The sequence below is a fragment of the Chiloscyllium plagiosum genome, unplaced genomic scaffold (assembly GCF_037043375.1).
Source record: "Chiloscyllium plagiosum isolate Xiang-an unplaced genomic scaffold, Cpla_swu_hap1 HiC_scaffold_4, whole genome shotgun sequence".
In the NCBI taxonomy this organism is placed as follows: Eukaryota; Metazoa; Chordata; class Chondrichthyes; order Orectolobiformes; family Hemiscylliidae; genus Chiloscyllium; species Chiloscyllium plagiosum.
Window position 1 is genome coordinate 41,563,512 of NW_028270142.1, and position 14,102 is coordinate 41,577,613.

Here is a 14,102-nt window from a genome sequence, read left to right on the forward strand (position 1 = left end):
TATGCAAGTGTTTCATTTTTAAAAAAGTAAGTACTCACAGGATTTCAACATTGCCAGCAAGGTCAGCAATTATTTCTCATCCCTGGTTGTGCCACCTTGGATTACTGCAGCCCATGGGCAGAGGCCTTTACCAGCCCAATGCAATTGGCAAGAACAGTACCAATATAGTCCCAAAGCTGGACTATGCAGAGTTGAGAGAGAAAAATGGTGGTGGTAGAATTTGGCTGTGTCTGTTGTCCTCCTACTTCAAGGTGGAGGAGATTGCTGGGTTAATGGATGCTGCTGAAAGCCTTGACATGTTACTGCACAGCTCGGTTCACTGTGTATTGGTTGGGGAGGGAGCACGATGTTGGAGGTGGTGAATCAAGAAAGTTGCTTTGTCCGGGTTCACATTGGACTTAGTGTTGTTGGACCTCATCCAGGTGAGTGGGAGCATTCGATCACACTGTATAACTTGAAGACAGTCAGGAGGGAGTCACTCACTCCAGCCTCTGACCTCGTAGCATGGATGAGCACAGAGATTCCATGTATTAGATCCCTGCAAGTTGCCACCCAGGTTGATAGGGTTGGCAAGGCATATGGTGTTAGCTTTTATTGGTAGAGGGTTTGAGTTTCAGAGCCACAAAGGTCATGCTGCAGCTGCACTTTAAGTATGGAGTACAGTTGTGGTCACTGCATTATAGGATGGATGTAGAAGCTTTGGAAATTTATTTAAAAAAAAAAGAGATTTACTAGGATGTTGCCAGGTATGAAGGGAAGATCTTACAAGGAAAGGCTGAGGGACTTGAGGCTGTTTTCATTAGAGAGAAGGTGGAGAGGTGACTTAATTGAGGCATACAAAGATAATCAGAGGGTTAGATAGGTTGGACAGTGACAGCCTTTTTCCTCAGGTGGTGATGGCTAACATGAGGGGACATAGCTTTAAATTGAGGGGTGACATATACAGGACAGATGTCAGAGGTAGTTTCTTCACCCAGTAGTAGAGGCGTGGAATGCACTGCCTGCAACAGCAGTGGACTCGCCAAATTTAAAGGGCATTTAGATGGTCATTGGATAAACATATGGATGAAAATGGAATAGTATAGGATAGAATTCTGTGAGCATGATCTTAACCTCCACAACCACCTGATGAAGGAGTGGCGCTCTGAAAGCTAGTGCTTCTAAATAAATCTGTTGGACTATAACCTAGTATTACATGATTTTTAAACTTAGGTTCCACAGGTCAGAACAACAACAACAACAACAACAAAAAAAAAGGGCCAAACGGGCCTGTACTGTGCTGTAATGTCTTGTTCTACCTGCTCTTGTGGTCAGTTTTTACATGGGTAGTTCAGTTCAATTTCTAGTCTTTGGTAACCTGCAGGATGTTGACCGTGGAGAATTCAACAATGCCAGTCAAAATCAATAGGCAATGGTTGGATTCTTGATGGAACTGATCATTGCCTGACACTATGAAGGTTACTTGCCTCTTATCAACTCATGCCGGGATATTGTACGAATCTCGTCAAATGCAGGCATGATTACTTCATTAGATCGGAGGAATCATAAAAACAGTATAATCATGAATAGTATGTACATCATACATTCTTCCATCTGACCTGATGATTCTCAGGAGGTCATTAAATGAATCAACTGAAGATCTTTGAACCTTGGATGCTACCCATAGGAACTCCAGCGGAGAGGACTTGGGGCTGAGATGATTGACTAACAACCACAGGCATTTTCCTTTGTGCTAGCTATGACTCCAACAAGTCGAGAGCTTCATTGAACTTTACAAAGGCTCATCAATATCACATTCTGTCAAAAGCTGCCTTGATGTCAAAGGCAGTCACACACTCTTCTGAACTGTGGAGATCAGCTTTCATCCATGTTTGACCCAACCCTGCAATTGGAGGTCAAGAGCTAAGTGGCCCTGGTTGAACACAGTGCCGGTGAGGTTATTGCTGAGCAAATGCTGCCCGATAGCACGGTTAATAATCCTGTCATTTTACTGATGATTAAGAGTTGACTGATGGGACAGTAATTGGGCAGGTTTATCCTGCTATTTGGTGTACAGGACATAATTGGGCAACTTTCCACATGGTCAGGTAGATGTTTCATTGCAGCTTCAATATTGACATCTTAGCTAGGGGTGCAACTAGTTCTGGAGCACACGTCTTCGGTAGTATTGCCAGAATGCTGTCAGGGACTATACAGTATCCAGTGCCTCCAACAGTTTCTTAATATCATGTGGAGTGAGTCAAGTTGCCTGAAGCAAGCTGCAATACTGGCCAGGCATCACAACTCTTTTGGGTGAGGATTGCCACAAGTGTTGGGCACCTCCATCGTTATGGATGCGATTACTTCTCATTAGTTATTTAACTGTACACCAAATTCATGACAGAATGGAACAGGACTGCAGAACTTTTATTGGATTCACTGGGTGTGGTATTGCTCAACTCTATATTAGAAAACAGCAGCAACATGCAAGTAGTCCTGTGTTATAGTTTCACCAGGTTGACACCTTATTTCTAGCTATGCTTTCCTGCACACTTTATTGAAATAGGATTGATGTTAATGGTAGAGTGAGGGATATGCTGAAATCATGGCATTGCAGAATGCATTACAGTACAATTCTGCTGCTGCTTATCGCCCACAGAACCTCATGTAAGTCCAGTCTGAAGTTGCTAGATCAGTTGTAAATCTCTTAGCATGGTGACTGTGCCACACAGCACAATAGCAATTTTTAACAAGATGGAATTGTCTCTACAAGGTCTATGCAGTGGTCACTTTTACCAATACTGTCATAAACAGATACCTCTGCAGCAAGCAGATTGGAGAGGATGAGATCAATTAGATGTTTTCCCCTACCACAGACCCAGTCTAGCAGTAACGTCATTTAAGACCTGGGTAGCTCAGGCTAGTAGTGGTGCTGTTGAACCACTCTTTATAATGGAGATTGAAGTCCCCCAGCAAGAGTGCATTTCTTCCCTTTCCATCTTCAGTGCTTCGTTCAAGCAGCATTGAGCATAGAGAAGTATGGTGCAGATGTGGGTGGGAATCAGCGATGTTCTTTCCCCAGATTTGACCTGATGCAATGAGATTTCATGAGATGCAGTCTCAATGTTGAAGACTCCAAGAGCAACACTCTCCAGATTGTATACCTCTGTACCACCTCCTCTGCTGGAATTGTCTTGCCAGTGGGACAGAACATAGCTCAAACAATGCCATCACCATTCCTCTGGGTGTTTTGTGCAAGTACAATCCCATGAGCTTAACTCTGCCATTGCTCGAGTCGTCCATGGGAAAACTCAACATTGGCATGAGCCACCAGATGTTGTGAAGCAGTGTCTAGCGGTGATATGATCAGTTTCAATGCGTAGACCAACGACAATTTTATTCCTTCTAGATGTCTCTGTGTTTTGATACAACTGAAATAACTGCCTTCTGAAAAGACCTGGCAAGCCAGAGTCAACCAGATTGCTATGGGTCTGGAGTCATGTAGCCAAATCAGGCAACAATGGTAGATTTTCTTCCTCAGAACAGGCATGGTAAATACTCATCTATTTGGCGAATTTGGAATGATTTACAGTCACTATTAATGAGATGAGCTTAACAAGAGCATGGGTTGGGGGGGGGGGGGGGGGGGGGTCGGGGGCGGGAAGATATGGGAGGGAGAGAGAAGAAAGAACATGACAGTTCACATACAGCAACATTTTTAAAAAAGGCTATAGGAAAAATAGGAGGTAAAAACTGCAAAAGACACAACTGAGGGGCAAAGATAGATCTCATTAACTCCTTTCTACTGCTCAGCAAATGTAAACCAGTCAAAGGGATCACATTAACAGCAAAAGCAGCAAATGCACAGTAGAATTTAAAGAGGATAGTAGTCTTTATAAAATGCCGAGTAAAGAAAATTTAAACATTACACAGTAATATCAATCAAAATTAGAAAAAGACAGCATAACTGATGCCCAAAGATATTACATTCCTTAATTATTCAGGAGAAAATATGAATCAATAACTTTCCAAACTCAGTGCTCCTTCAAATGACAGCATGAGCAATTCATCAAATCAGACTTCAAAATATTTCAGATCAAGAAATATTAGAGTTGTTCAAGGAAGAAAATAAATCTGAATTTTCAAACTCGTTTGATCAGTGAAGTAAAAAGTGTTTTGCAACATGTTTCCAGAGTAAAAATAAATTCCAGTTAAATGTTTTTAACCTTCAACATTAGCCATTTTGCTCATTATTAATTCTGCCTGAACTACTGGGTATTGTTCCTTCGAGATTTCCAACATTTAATGCTGACAAAGTTGTTTTTTGGGACAAATTTAAATACAAGAAAGGTATCAGGGCAGGTTTGGAGAAAAAGTGTGATTATTGGCTGGGGTAAACAAGAAGATAAAAGCTACCCTTCATCCAGTGTCAAATATAGTCAAGCAAAAAAAAAAAAAAAAAAAATTCTTACTTGCACATCTGTTCATCTCAAGCGCACGCACGTCATAATATCCTGATGGACAAGAGTGCAGGCACTCTCCATACTGCCGCATGCCTTGTCGTCGAAGGAAGAAGAATAATTTCTGCTGACAGCTAAGACACCCATTATCCTTGGAACAAAGCAAGCAGCCCTTACAGATTGGGTATGGTCCAGTGTTTGCTGTGGATGACAAAGGAATAGGATCATGAGGGTTACAGCACAAAAAAGTAGTCTTTAGCCTATCATGTCCCATCCTTTGGGACACTCTCTCACCCAGAACTGCTCCTCTATGTTTTCCCAAAACCCTACAAAAATTCTCTCAATTATCCAATTTCCTTTTGAAAGCTAAGATCAAGCCTGCAGCCACAACACACTGTACTCCAGATCCTAAACCACTCACGGTGTAAAAGGCCAATAGAGAAAAGGTATTTGAACACAAGTTCAAAGAAACAAATCTACCAAAAAGTTGAAGATAAATGCTTTTCAGGTCTCTGTATAGTAACTTCTTCCATTTACATTATTCACAGGGTCAAATCCAGCAGGACCGCAAGTAATCGAACAGACTAAACTGTTGCCTTAACACTAACCATTAAAATGAACTTCATGTTGAACATGCGGAACCCACTACCCACATTGAAGTAGTTGAGGCAAATTGCACATGTTTTAAGGTAAAGCTGGATAAACATCCAGTGCAGAATGGAATTAGGTTGGGATTAGATGGAGTAGAGTGGGAGAAGGCTTGTGTAGCGTATGATCATTAGCATTAAAAATGTGTTGGACTGAAATGACCAGTTTCCAACACAGAAACCTTTACATAACATCACAATTTAATGCCTTGAAATTTTACCAAGAACAAATACTAGTCAACAAGGACTGCAGGGCAGGGATTGGTCAGCATCGACTAGGCTGCAGAAGGCACAGGATGATGAGAACAGAAACTGAAGGAGTAAGAGGGGATGATCAAAAGTAAGTGGCTGAATGATTGAAATGACAATACACAATAAGCAACAATACAGATTCAAACTGAAGCCAAGGGGGTCACAATCTCTCATCAGCACAAGCTATCTTTCATAATAGATGCTGAGTATGAGCATGGTAACCCACACAAGGGCTATGGACTCAACGGCACTTGGCTAGTCTGGCCACTTGTCAGAAAGGCTCAAACATGATAGCTGGGACATTGACAATCATGTTACAGAACAACTGCAGGACATTGCTCTGGGGAAGGGGTGGACAGGCATAGGTTGCAGTCCATGACGGCAATAAAGATTTAGATAGGAAAGGGCAAGAGATCCTAACATCAGATTTCAAAAGAATTAGTAAGGAGATTGAAGAGAGTGATCTCCAAAGCAGTAATCTTATGATTACTCCCACATACTGGTAAACATAGGAACAGGAGAATGGAGTGATTAAAACACAGCTGCTAAACTAGTACAGAATAAAGAACATTTGATTTACAAGGCATTGGGATCATTTGTGGGGCAGGTTGGACTTTTAATAGGTGGACATGACAACGTCAGACAGTAAAAACGTTTCTATTGATACATGAAAAGAAAGTGATTAACAGTGATAAATGTGGGCATGTTATAGGTGGGACAGAAGAATTTAGTGAAGTACTGTAGAGAAAAAAAAAAATGGAGGAGAAACTAAACAGTGACTCTGCATCTTCAAAAATGACGGTGGGAATGTAAGTTAGCAAGAAGGTGCAAGGCAGTTTTAAGAGGGTACGAACAGACTAAGTGGAATGTATTGTAATTAAATGTGAAGTTATTTACTATTGTATAAGTGAAAAAGGGGTGGGAAATGCAGATGTCCAAAAGGTATCTTCATCCAGGTGTCAGTAAAAATTAACTTGCAAGTTCAACAAGCAACTAGAAAGGCAAATTGTGTTTTGGTATTTCATTTTCATGGGGGATGGAGTACAGGAATACAAAATATCTTGCTGCAATTGTATGCAGCTTTGGCCAGACCTCACCTGGAGTACTGTGTATGTAGTTTGATCTCCTTATCCAAGGTCAGGCGTACAGGCTATCGACTGAGTGCAATCGAGGTTCACCAAGTTAATCCATAAATTGCTCGGATTGTTTTACGAGAGATTCAAGAAATTGGGTCAATATTCTCTCAGATTTTAAAGAATGAGAGAACACCTCATTGAAAAGCTTACAGAATGTAACAGGGTGGATATTAACAGGACATTTCCCGATAGCTGCTGATTCTGGAGCCACGTGACAGGCCATTAAAAAAAAAGGTAGAATGAGAAATCTCTTCAGGTGAATGTTTGGAATCCACTACTCCAGAGTGTGTTGTGGAAACTCAACAATTGAGCAGATTCATAAAGGAAATGTGTACACTTGTAGTTACTAATGACAATAAAAAAGGAGATGGAAATAGTACAGAGAAATGACATTGAGATGACTAACCATGATCTAAAATGCAGGCAAACTCAATGGGATTAATGGGTTATTCATTTTTTTTATGTTCCATTCATAGAGATCTGCCATCTGGATTTCCCACCAATTTCTCTCTAACAACATTCAATCTTACCATTGCTATCCCTTCCTATTCATTCATTGTCATGTGATTATGAAATAGGAATTGCTCCATTTTCCCACAAGACCAAAGAATGTTTATGTCCCCCATTTCAGTTCCAATGAAATCTGTACCTATGGTACAATTCCTGCTCAAGAACAGAATAGAGGCTTGCATTTTCAAACAACCCTTTCATCATCTGTTTTAAAAAAAAAAGAAGAGAGTTTATAGTCACTGTTGTAATGTAGTAAACACAAATTTGTATCGCCCAAAATTCCCAAATACAAAAAAGGTGATTATATCCAGTTATTCTATTAGTGATGCTGGGTAAGTGATAATTATTGGCTCCAGGACCACACCCCTATTCTTCATATGGTGCCACGGGATTAATTTACTGTCTCACCCAGAAGTGAGACCTCTGACAGGGAAGCATTCCCTCAGCACTACACTGAATTAAGCATTTATGTAAAGGTGGTGCAAATTTCCATTTTTGGACCTTCCCCCGAAACTTTCACAATATGCTTTCACAGCATTTCCTTCATCCCTTCCTCTTCTGAAAAAAAAAAAACCATAAAATAATGATCACAGACAGAATCTCTCAAAATATCCTTCCGAGAGAAGGCACACAGTTTTGCACAAGACTCTGAAAGAGTCAGTACTGAGGAATGTTAAAGGCACTAGTCTCAAATGATTTCATGTGGAATCGTGGGCAGAACACCTAAGGATTGAAGGAGTAACACTCAACATCTGGTGGTCCTCAAAGTTTCTGTAACAATATTGATCAACATAATGCAAGCCTCTATTCTGTTCTTGAGCAGGAATTGTACCATGGGTACAGATTTCATTGGAACTGAAATGGGGGACATAAACATTCTTTAGTCTTGTGGGCGGCACGGTGGCACAGTGGCTAGCACTGCTGCCTCACAGCGCCAGAGACCAGAGTTCAATTCCCGCCTCAGGCGACTGACTGTGTGGAGTTTGCACGTTCTCCCAGTGTCTGCGTGGGTTTCCTCCGGGTGCTCCGGTTTCCTCCCACAGTCCAAAGATGTACAGGTCAGGTGAATTGGCCATGCTAAATTGCCCGTAGTGTTAGGTAAGGGGTAAATGTAGGGGTATGGGTGGGTTGCGCTTCGGCGGGGCAGTGTGGACTTGTTGGGCCGAAGGGTCTGATTCCACACTAAGTAATCTCATCTAATCTAATCTGTAACTACTTGCTAATCACTATATCTTAAATAAAAGGAGACTCTTCAGAAAATGGTTTGCCTGTGACCACATTAAACCAGATAGGCCCTGTAGTTTCCTACACTTAAAAGATCATGGCAATGACCAGCATCATGCACAGCAGCTCACTAGCATAGCGAGCTGGCACATCCATATGACTGATTTTCTCAGCAAGAACTAAACAGAGTTATTCCACTATTGCCCAAATGCTTCAGATGGCCGGGGTAGTCAGTCAGTCATCACAGCTATGCACAAGAGTGCTGCCAGTGACCCACCAATCTCCTGGGAATATGGAATAGCCTTGCAGCACTGTTGGTATTAGTGTTTACTTTGAAGAGGCTAGCTGGATTTGACTTTGCTATGGTTATTTATTGCACCAATTCAGCCCATCTTGGACATTGAAATTTATCCCAGTCTACAGAAGTGACAAAACATTGTGTGTGGACTCAGTACACGAAAAGTGTTAGTGTACAAAAGATAATCCTGTGATCCAGCCTGCCCCACAAGATTACGATACTGGAATAATAGAGATTCTGATATTAAGGGTAATTCAAGAGATACTGTTCAGATTTCCTGAAGTCAGTATTTTAAGCAAAAATAGGGAACTAAATGCTTCATCCCAGAGATCCATTCTAGAGGGCTTGTGGTGGATTAAAAAGCCAAATAAAAGCTGCCACCCATGAAAAACACCTTAGCAAAATCAACACTTCACACTGCAGGAAATAAGTATTCCAACAGCAGGTTAAAGAGTACTGTTGTATTTCAGCAATCTGATGTTAACTCTAGCCTTGGATAAAGACTGGAAAAGCATTCAGAGCCAGGCAATACAGGCAGTTTCAGTCTAGTTCCCAGCAGTTTAAGATTAAGCTACCAATCTCACTTGACACTTGTAATAAAATTAAAAATAGTGTTATATTCATGGAGGTACAAGATTTAAATCAAGAATTGGAATTTGGGCATCTTGTTTTGGAGCAGGATAAGTGTGGTGTCACCAACTAGAAAGATTTTTTAAAAAGGTCCCCAAATGATATCTGTCACAGAATGCGTTTGTGATTTAAACTATCAATACAGTTTCTCTTTCAGGACTTGTTACTAGCATCTCATGATATTCACAGGCCTGTGCAATGCTCATATTTTGCTGGTTTACTTTAGACCAAAAACTTGGAAATTTGCTCACCACAATTAACTGAAGAACATACAGCCCTAGATAACTAATATTCCTTTCAAACTCTGCTACTTTCTGCACAGTGTGTCAAAGCATTGACTTATGCATCTAGATACCACCGCCACCCCTGCACACCCACCTTGAAGTCTATAAAAGCAGAAAAAAAGTAAATCCCTCTAATCATATGTGAACTATAGACTTCATAAAACCTGTTTTCTTAGTTTACATGTAAGTGGCAAATTACAGTTAAAGAACTGATGCCAGTGGAATCCCTGCTTTAATGATCTTCAAGCTCGGTATGCTTACATTTTGCATTACACGAGAGAAAATTTGGTTGAAGATTGCTGCAAATGTTTCAGCCTTATCTTTTGCACTCGTGCTGTGCTCTTCCATCATTGAGGATGGGGATATTTGTGGAGCCAAGTTGCTGCATATTGTTTTGGATAGGATTCTGTTGCTGTTGATGGCCCACAGCACCTTATGAATATCCCAGTCTTGAGTTACTAGATCTGTTCAAAGTCTGTCCCATTTACCATGGTGATAGAACCACACAACGGAGAGTTCACTAAAATGAGAGCGCAGGACTTAATTTCCACAAGGACTCTTGCCACTTCAGTCATGGGCAGATACTTCTCTGGCCAGCAGATTGATGACGATTAGCTTAAATGCTTTTTTCCTTCTTGTTGATTCCCTTACCACGTGCTTCAAACCCAATCAACTATGAACTTTAGGACCCAACCAGCTCAAATCAGTAGTACGTGGGAAATAAGGCAGGGCATTTGACTGAGGTGTCAGTGGGGGAGCATTTTGAGGCCAGTGACCATAATTCTATTAGATTTAAAATAGTGATGGAAGATGATATAGACCAGATCTAAAAGTTGAAGTTCTAAATTGGAGAAAGGTCAATTTTGACAATATTAGGCAAGAACTTTCAAAAACTGATTGGGGGCAGATGTTTGCAGGTAACGAGAAGCCTTCAGAAACGAGAAGCCTTCAGAAACGAGAAGCCTTCAGAAACGAGTTAACAAAAGTTTAGAGACAGTATATTCCGGTTAGGGTAAAAGGCTGGTAGGTATAGGGAATGCTAGATGACTAAAGAAATTGAGGGTTTGGTTAAGAAAAAGAAGGAAGCATATGTCAGGTATAGACAGGATAGATCGAGTGAATCCTTAGAAAAGAGTACAAAGGCAGTAGGAGTATACTTAAAAGGGAAATCAGGAGTGCAAAAAGGGGACATGAGATAGCTTTGGCAAATAGAATTAAAAGGAGAATCCAAAGGGTTTTTTACAATGCATTAAGGACAAAGGGTAACTATGGAGAGAATAGGGCTCCTCAGCAAGGCGGCCTTTGTGTGGAGCCACAGAAAATGGGGGAGATACAAAGAGCATTTTGCATCAGTGTTTACTGTGGAAAAGGACATGGAAAATATAGAATGTAGGGAAATAGATAGTGACATCTTGAAAAATGCCCACAGGCGAAGTAGTGCTGGATGTCTTAAAATACATAAAAGTGGATAAATCCCCAGGACCTGATCAGGTGTACCCGAGAACTCTGTGGAAGCTAGAGAAGTGATTGCTGGGCCTCTCACGGAGGTATTTATATCATTGATAGTCACAGGTGAGGTGCCGGAAGACTGGAGGTTGGCTAACATGGTGCCACTGTTCAGGAAAGGTGGCAAGGACAAGCCAGGCAATCATAGACAAGTGAGCCTGACGTCGGTGGTGGGCAAGTTGTTGGAGAGAATCCTGAGGGACAGGATGGACATGTATTTGGAAAGGCAAGGACGGATTCGGGATAGTCAACATGGCTTTGTGCGTGAGAAATAGTGTCTCACAAGCTTGATTGAGTTTTTTGAAGTAACAAAGTGGATTGAGGAGGGCAGAGCAGTAGATGTGATCTATCTGGACTTCAGTAAGGCATTTGACAAGGTTCCCCATGGTAGACTGGTGAGCAAGGTGGATTCTCATGGAATACAGGGAGAACTAGCCATTTGGATACAGAATTGGCTGAACAGTAGAAGACAGAGGGTGGTGGTGGTGGTGGAGGGTTGTTATTCACACTGGAGACCTGTGACTAGTGGAGTGTCACAAGGATCAGTGCTGGGTCCTCTACTTTTCATCATTTACATAAATGATTTGTATGTGAGCATAAGTATTGTTAGTAAGTTTGAAGATGACACCAAAATTGGGTGTGTAGTGGACAGTGAAGAAGGTTACCTCCAATTACAACAGGATCTGGACCAGATGGGCCAATGGGCTAAGAAGTAGCAGATGGAGTTTAATTCAGATAAATGCAAGGTGCTGCATTTTGAGAAAGCAAATCTTAGCAGGACTTATACACTTCATGGTAAAGTCCTAGGGAGTGTTGCTGAACAAAGAGACCTTGGAATGCTGTTTCATAGTTCCTGGAAAGTGGAGTTGCAGGTAGATAGGATAGTGAAGGTGGTGTTTGGTATGCTTTCCTTTATTGGTCAGAGTATTGAGTACAGGAGTTAGGAGGTCATGTTGCGGTTGTACAGGACATTGGTTAGGCCACTGTTGGAATATTGCATGCAATTCTGGTCTCCTTCCTATCGGAAAGAAGTTGTGAAACTTGAAAATGGTTAAAAAAAAAAGCTTTAAAGGATGTTGCCAGGGTTGGAGGATTTGAGCTATGGGGAGAGGTTGAACAGGCTGAGTCTGTTTTCCCTGGAGTGTAAGAGGCTGAGAGGTGACCTTAGAGGTTTCTAAAATCATGAGGGTCATAGATAGGATAAATAGACAGTCTTTTCCCTGGATTAGGGGAGTCCAGAAGTAAAGGGCATAGGTTTAGGGTGATAGGGGAAAGATACAAAAGAGACAACTTTTTCCATGCAGTTGGTGGTACATGTATGGAATGAGCTGGATGGGCATATGAATGGGAAGGATTTGGAGGGATAAGGGCCAGATGCGACTAGATCGAGTTGGGATATATGGTCACCATGGACGGGTTAGACCAAAGGGTCTGTTTTTGTGCTGTACATCTGACTCCATTACTGCCAAACAATTCTTGGTGGTGGACATCAAAATCTCCCACCCAGAGTACAACCCCTGTTCTTACCATCCTCAGCACTATCCCCCAAATAGTTGCTAAACATGTAGGAATACAGATTCATCAGCCAAGGGAGGATGGACAGTATGCAGTGATCAGATTTCTTTACCCACATTTACACAGAAGCCATGAAACTGCAGGAGGTCCAGAGTCAGAGTCCATGTGAAGGTCTCCCAGGCCAACCATCTGCTGACTGTATAACACTGTGCAGCCACCTCTGCTGAGTCTGTCCTGCTCGTGTGAGGGGACATCTCTAATGATGGTAGTGTCTTTGTACGTGCAGTCGGTTTGGATTTAATGCAATAGTCCCGTTCCTCTACAACTGCACACTACACAAAAATCACATCAAAGCAGCATCATTTAAACCAATGGAACCTGAATTGTGTTGGAGCCAATGTAGGTAAGGAAAGTTAATGTTCTACAAAAAGAAAGCCTAAATTCTTCAATCATGTTGTTACAGCCAATTGGCATTGACGAAAAGCCTGTTTTAGCAGAACCAGTTTTAGTCATATTCATGGATTTTTATCTCAAAGTCAGGCTCTTGCTCAACTAGTCTGTGAGACAGCTCCCCCAGTTTTGGCACTAGCCCTCAGGTGTTAGCGAAGACAACTTTGCAGCATCAGACTGGAAAATCCTGGCCATTTCCAGTGCCAAGATGTGATGACACGTAGTTGGTCCAGTTTCATTACTTTGAGACTTCGTAGAGATCAATACAACGCGTGGTTTGCTGGGCCATTCTAGAAGGCAGTCGAGAGTCAGCCACAGTCATAATGTAGGCCAGACCCTGAACCAGATGAGTTTTCTCAAAAAACAAAGAAAAAGAAAAAAATAATTCAACAATGCCTTCATGGTGGAATTCTGACCCAGGTCCCCAGAACATTAGTGGTATTATCACTGCTATTAATCCAGAAACTCCAGTAGAGTCAAAAAAATGTGGTACTGGATAACTGCAGCAGGTCAGGCAGTATCCAAGAAGCAAGAGAGTCAACGTTTCAGGCATAAGCCCTTCAATCAGGAATAACACTAGGCCACTGCTTCCCCCATGGATAAACCATTGCTGTGGTATAGGTCACCAGCTCAAACTTTTATATTAAAAGCAGCAGACTAACATCTCAGGTCAATTGTTGTTTCAATTTTACATGCAATTTGCAGCCAATCTCAAGCCTTACTGCAACTGATCAAAGAGAGAACATTTGAACAAAGTGTAGCTATTCCTTCCAGCTCCCAAATAGTTTCGACAAAATGGCCATGACACAGACATCAAGTTAGTCAGTGCCAATTTAATTCCAGTCTGTTATTACAATCTTGTTCATTTCCACCCAAATCACAAAAAGCTGTTTGTTGGACGTACAAAAACAGAATTGTACATTCCTGAACACAAACAGTATGATTAAAAACAAAAAAGGTCAGACAAAATGTGGCAGTGGACTATGTAGGGAGATTTTGGGACAGGTGACAGCAAGTTTGCTTAGAAGGGTAGGTTTTAAAAAGGAACATCTTAAAAAGGAAATAAAAAAAGGGGGAAGGTTTGGGGTGAGCAGTTGTTTGGGGAGAGGCTTCCAGAGCTCAAGGAGCCAGTCAGCCGAAACCGAGCCACGAGCGATGGAGTACAAGGAGGAGGTGGTTCATAAAACTACTCTTGCACAAAAGCTAAATTC

General features: G+C 41.6%; 1 protein-coding gene across 1 annotated transcript in view; it reads right to left on the reverse strand.

Annotated features, from left to right (window-relative positions):
- Positions 1-14,102, reverse strand: part of rspo2 (R-spondin 2) — a 122,111-nt gene that overhangs the window by 67,154 nt on the left and 40,855 nt on the right. The window contains exon 3 of the mRNA XM_043688745.2: positions 4,452-4,640. Coding sequence (XP_043544680.1) covers positions 4,452-4,640 — 189 coding nt within the window. The remainder of the gene's footprint in view (positions 1-4,451; positions 4,641-14,102) is intronic.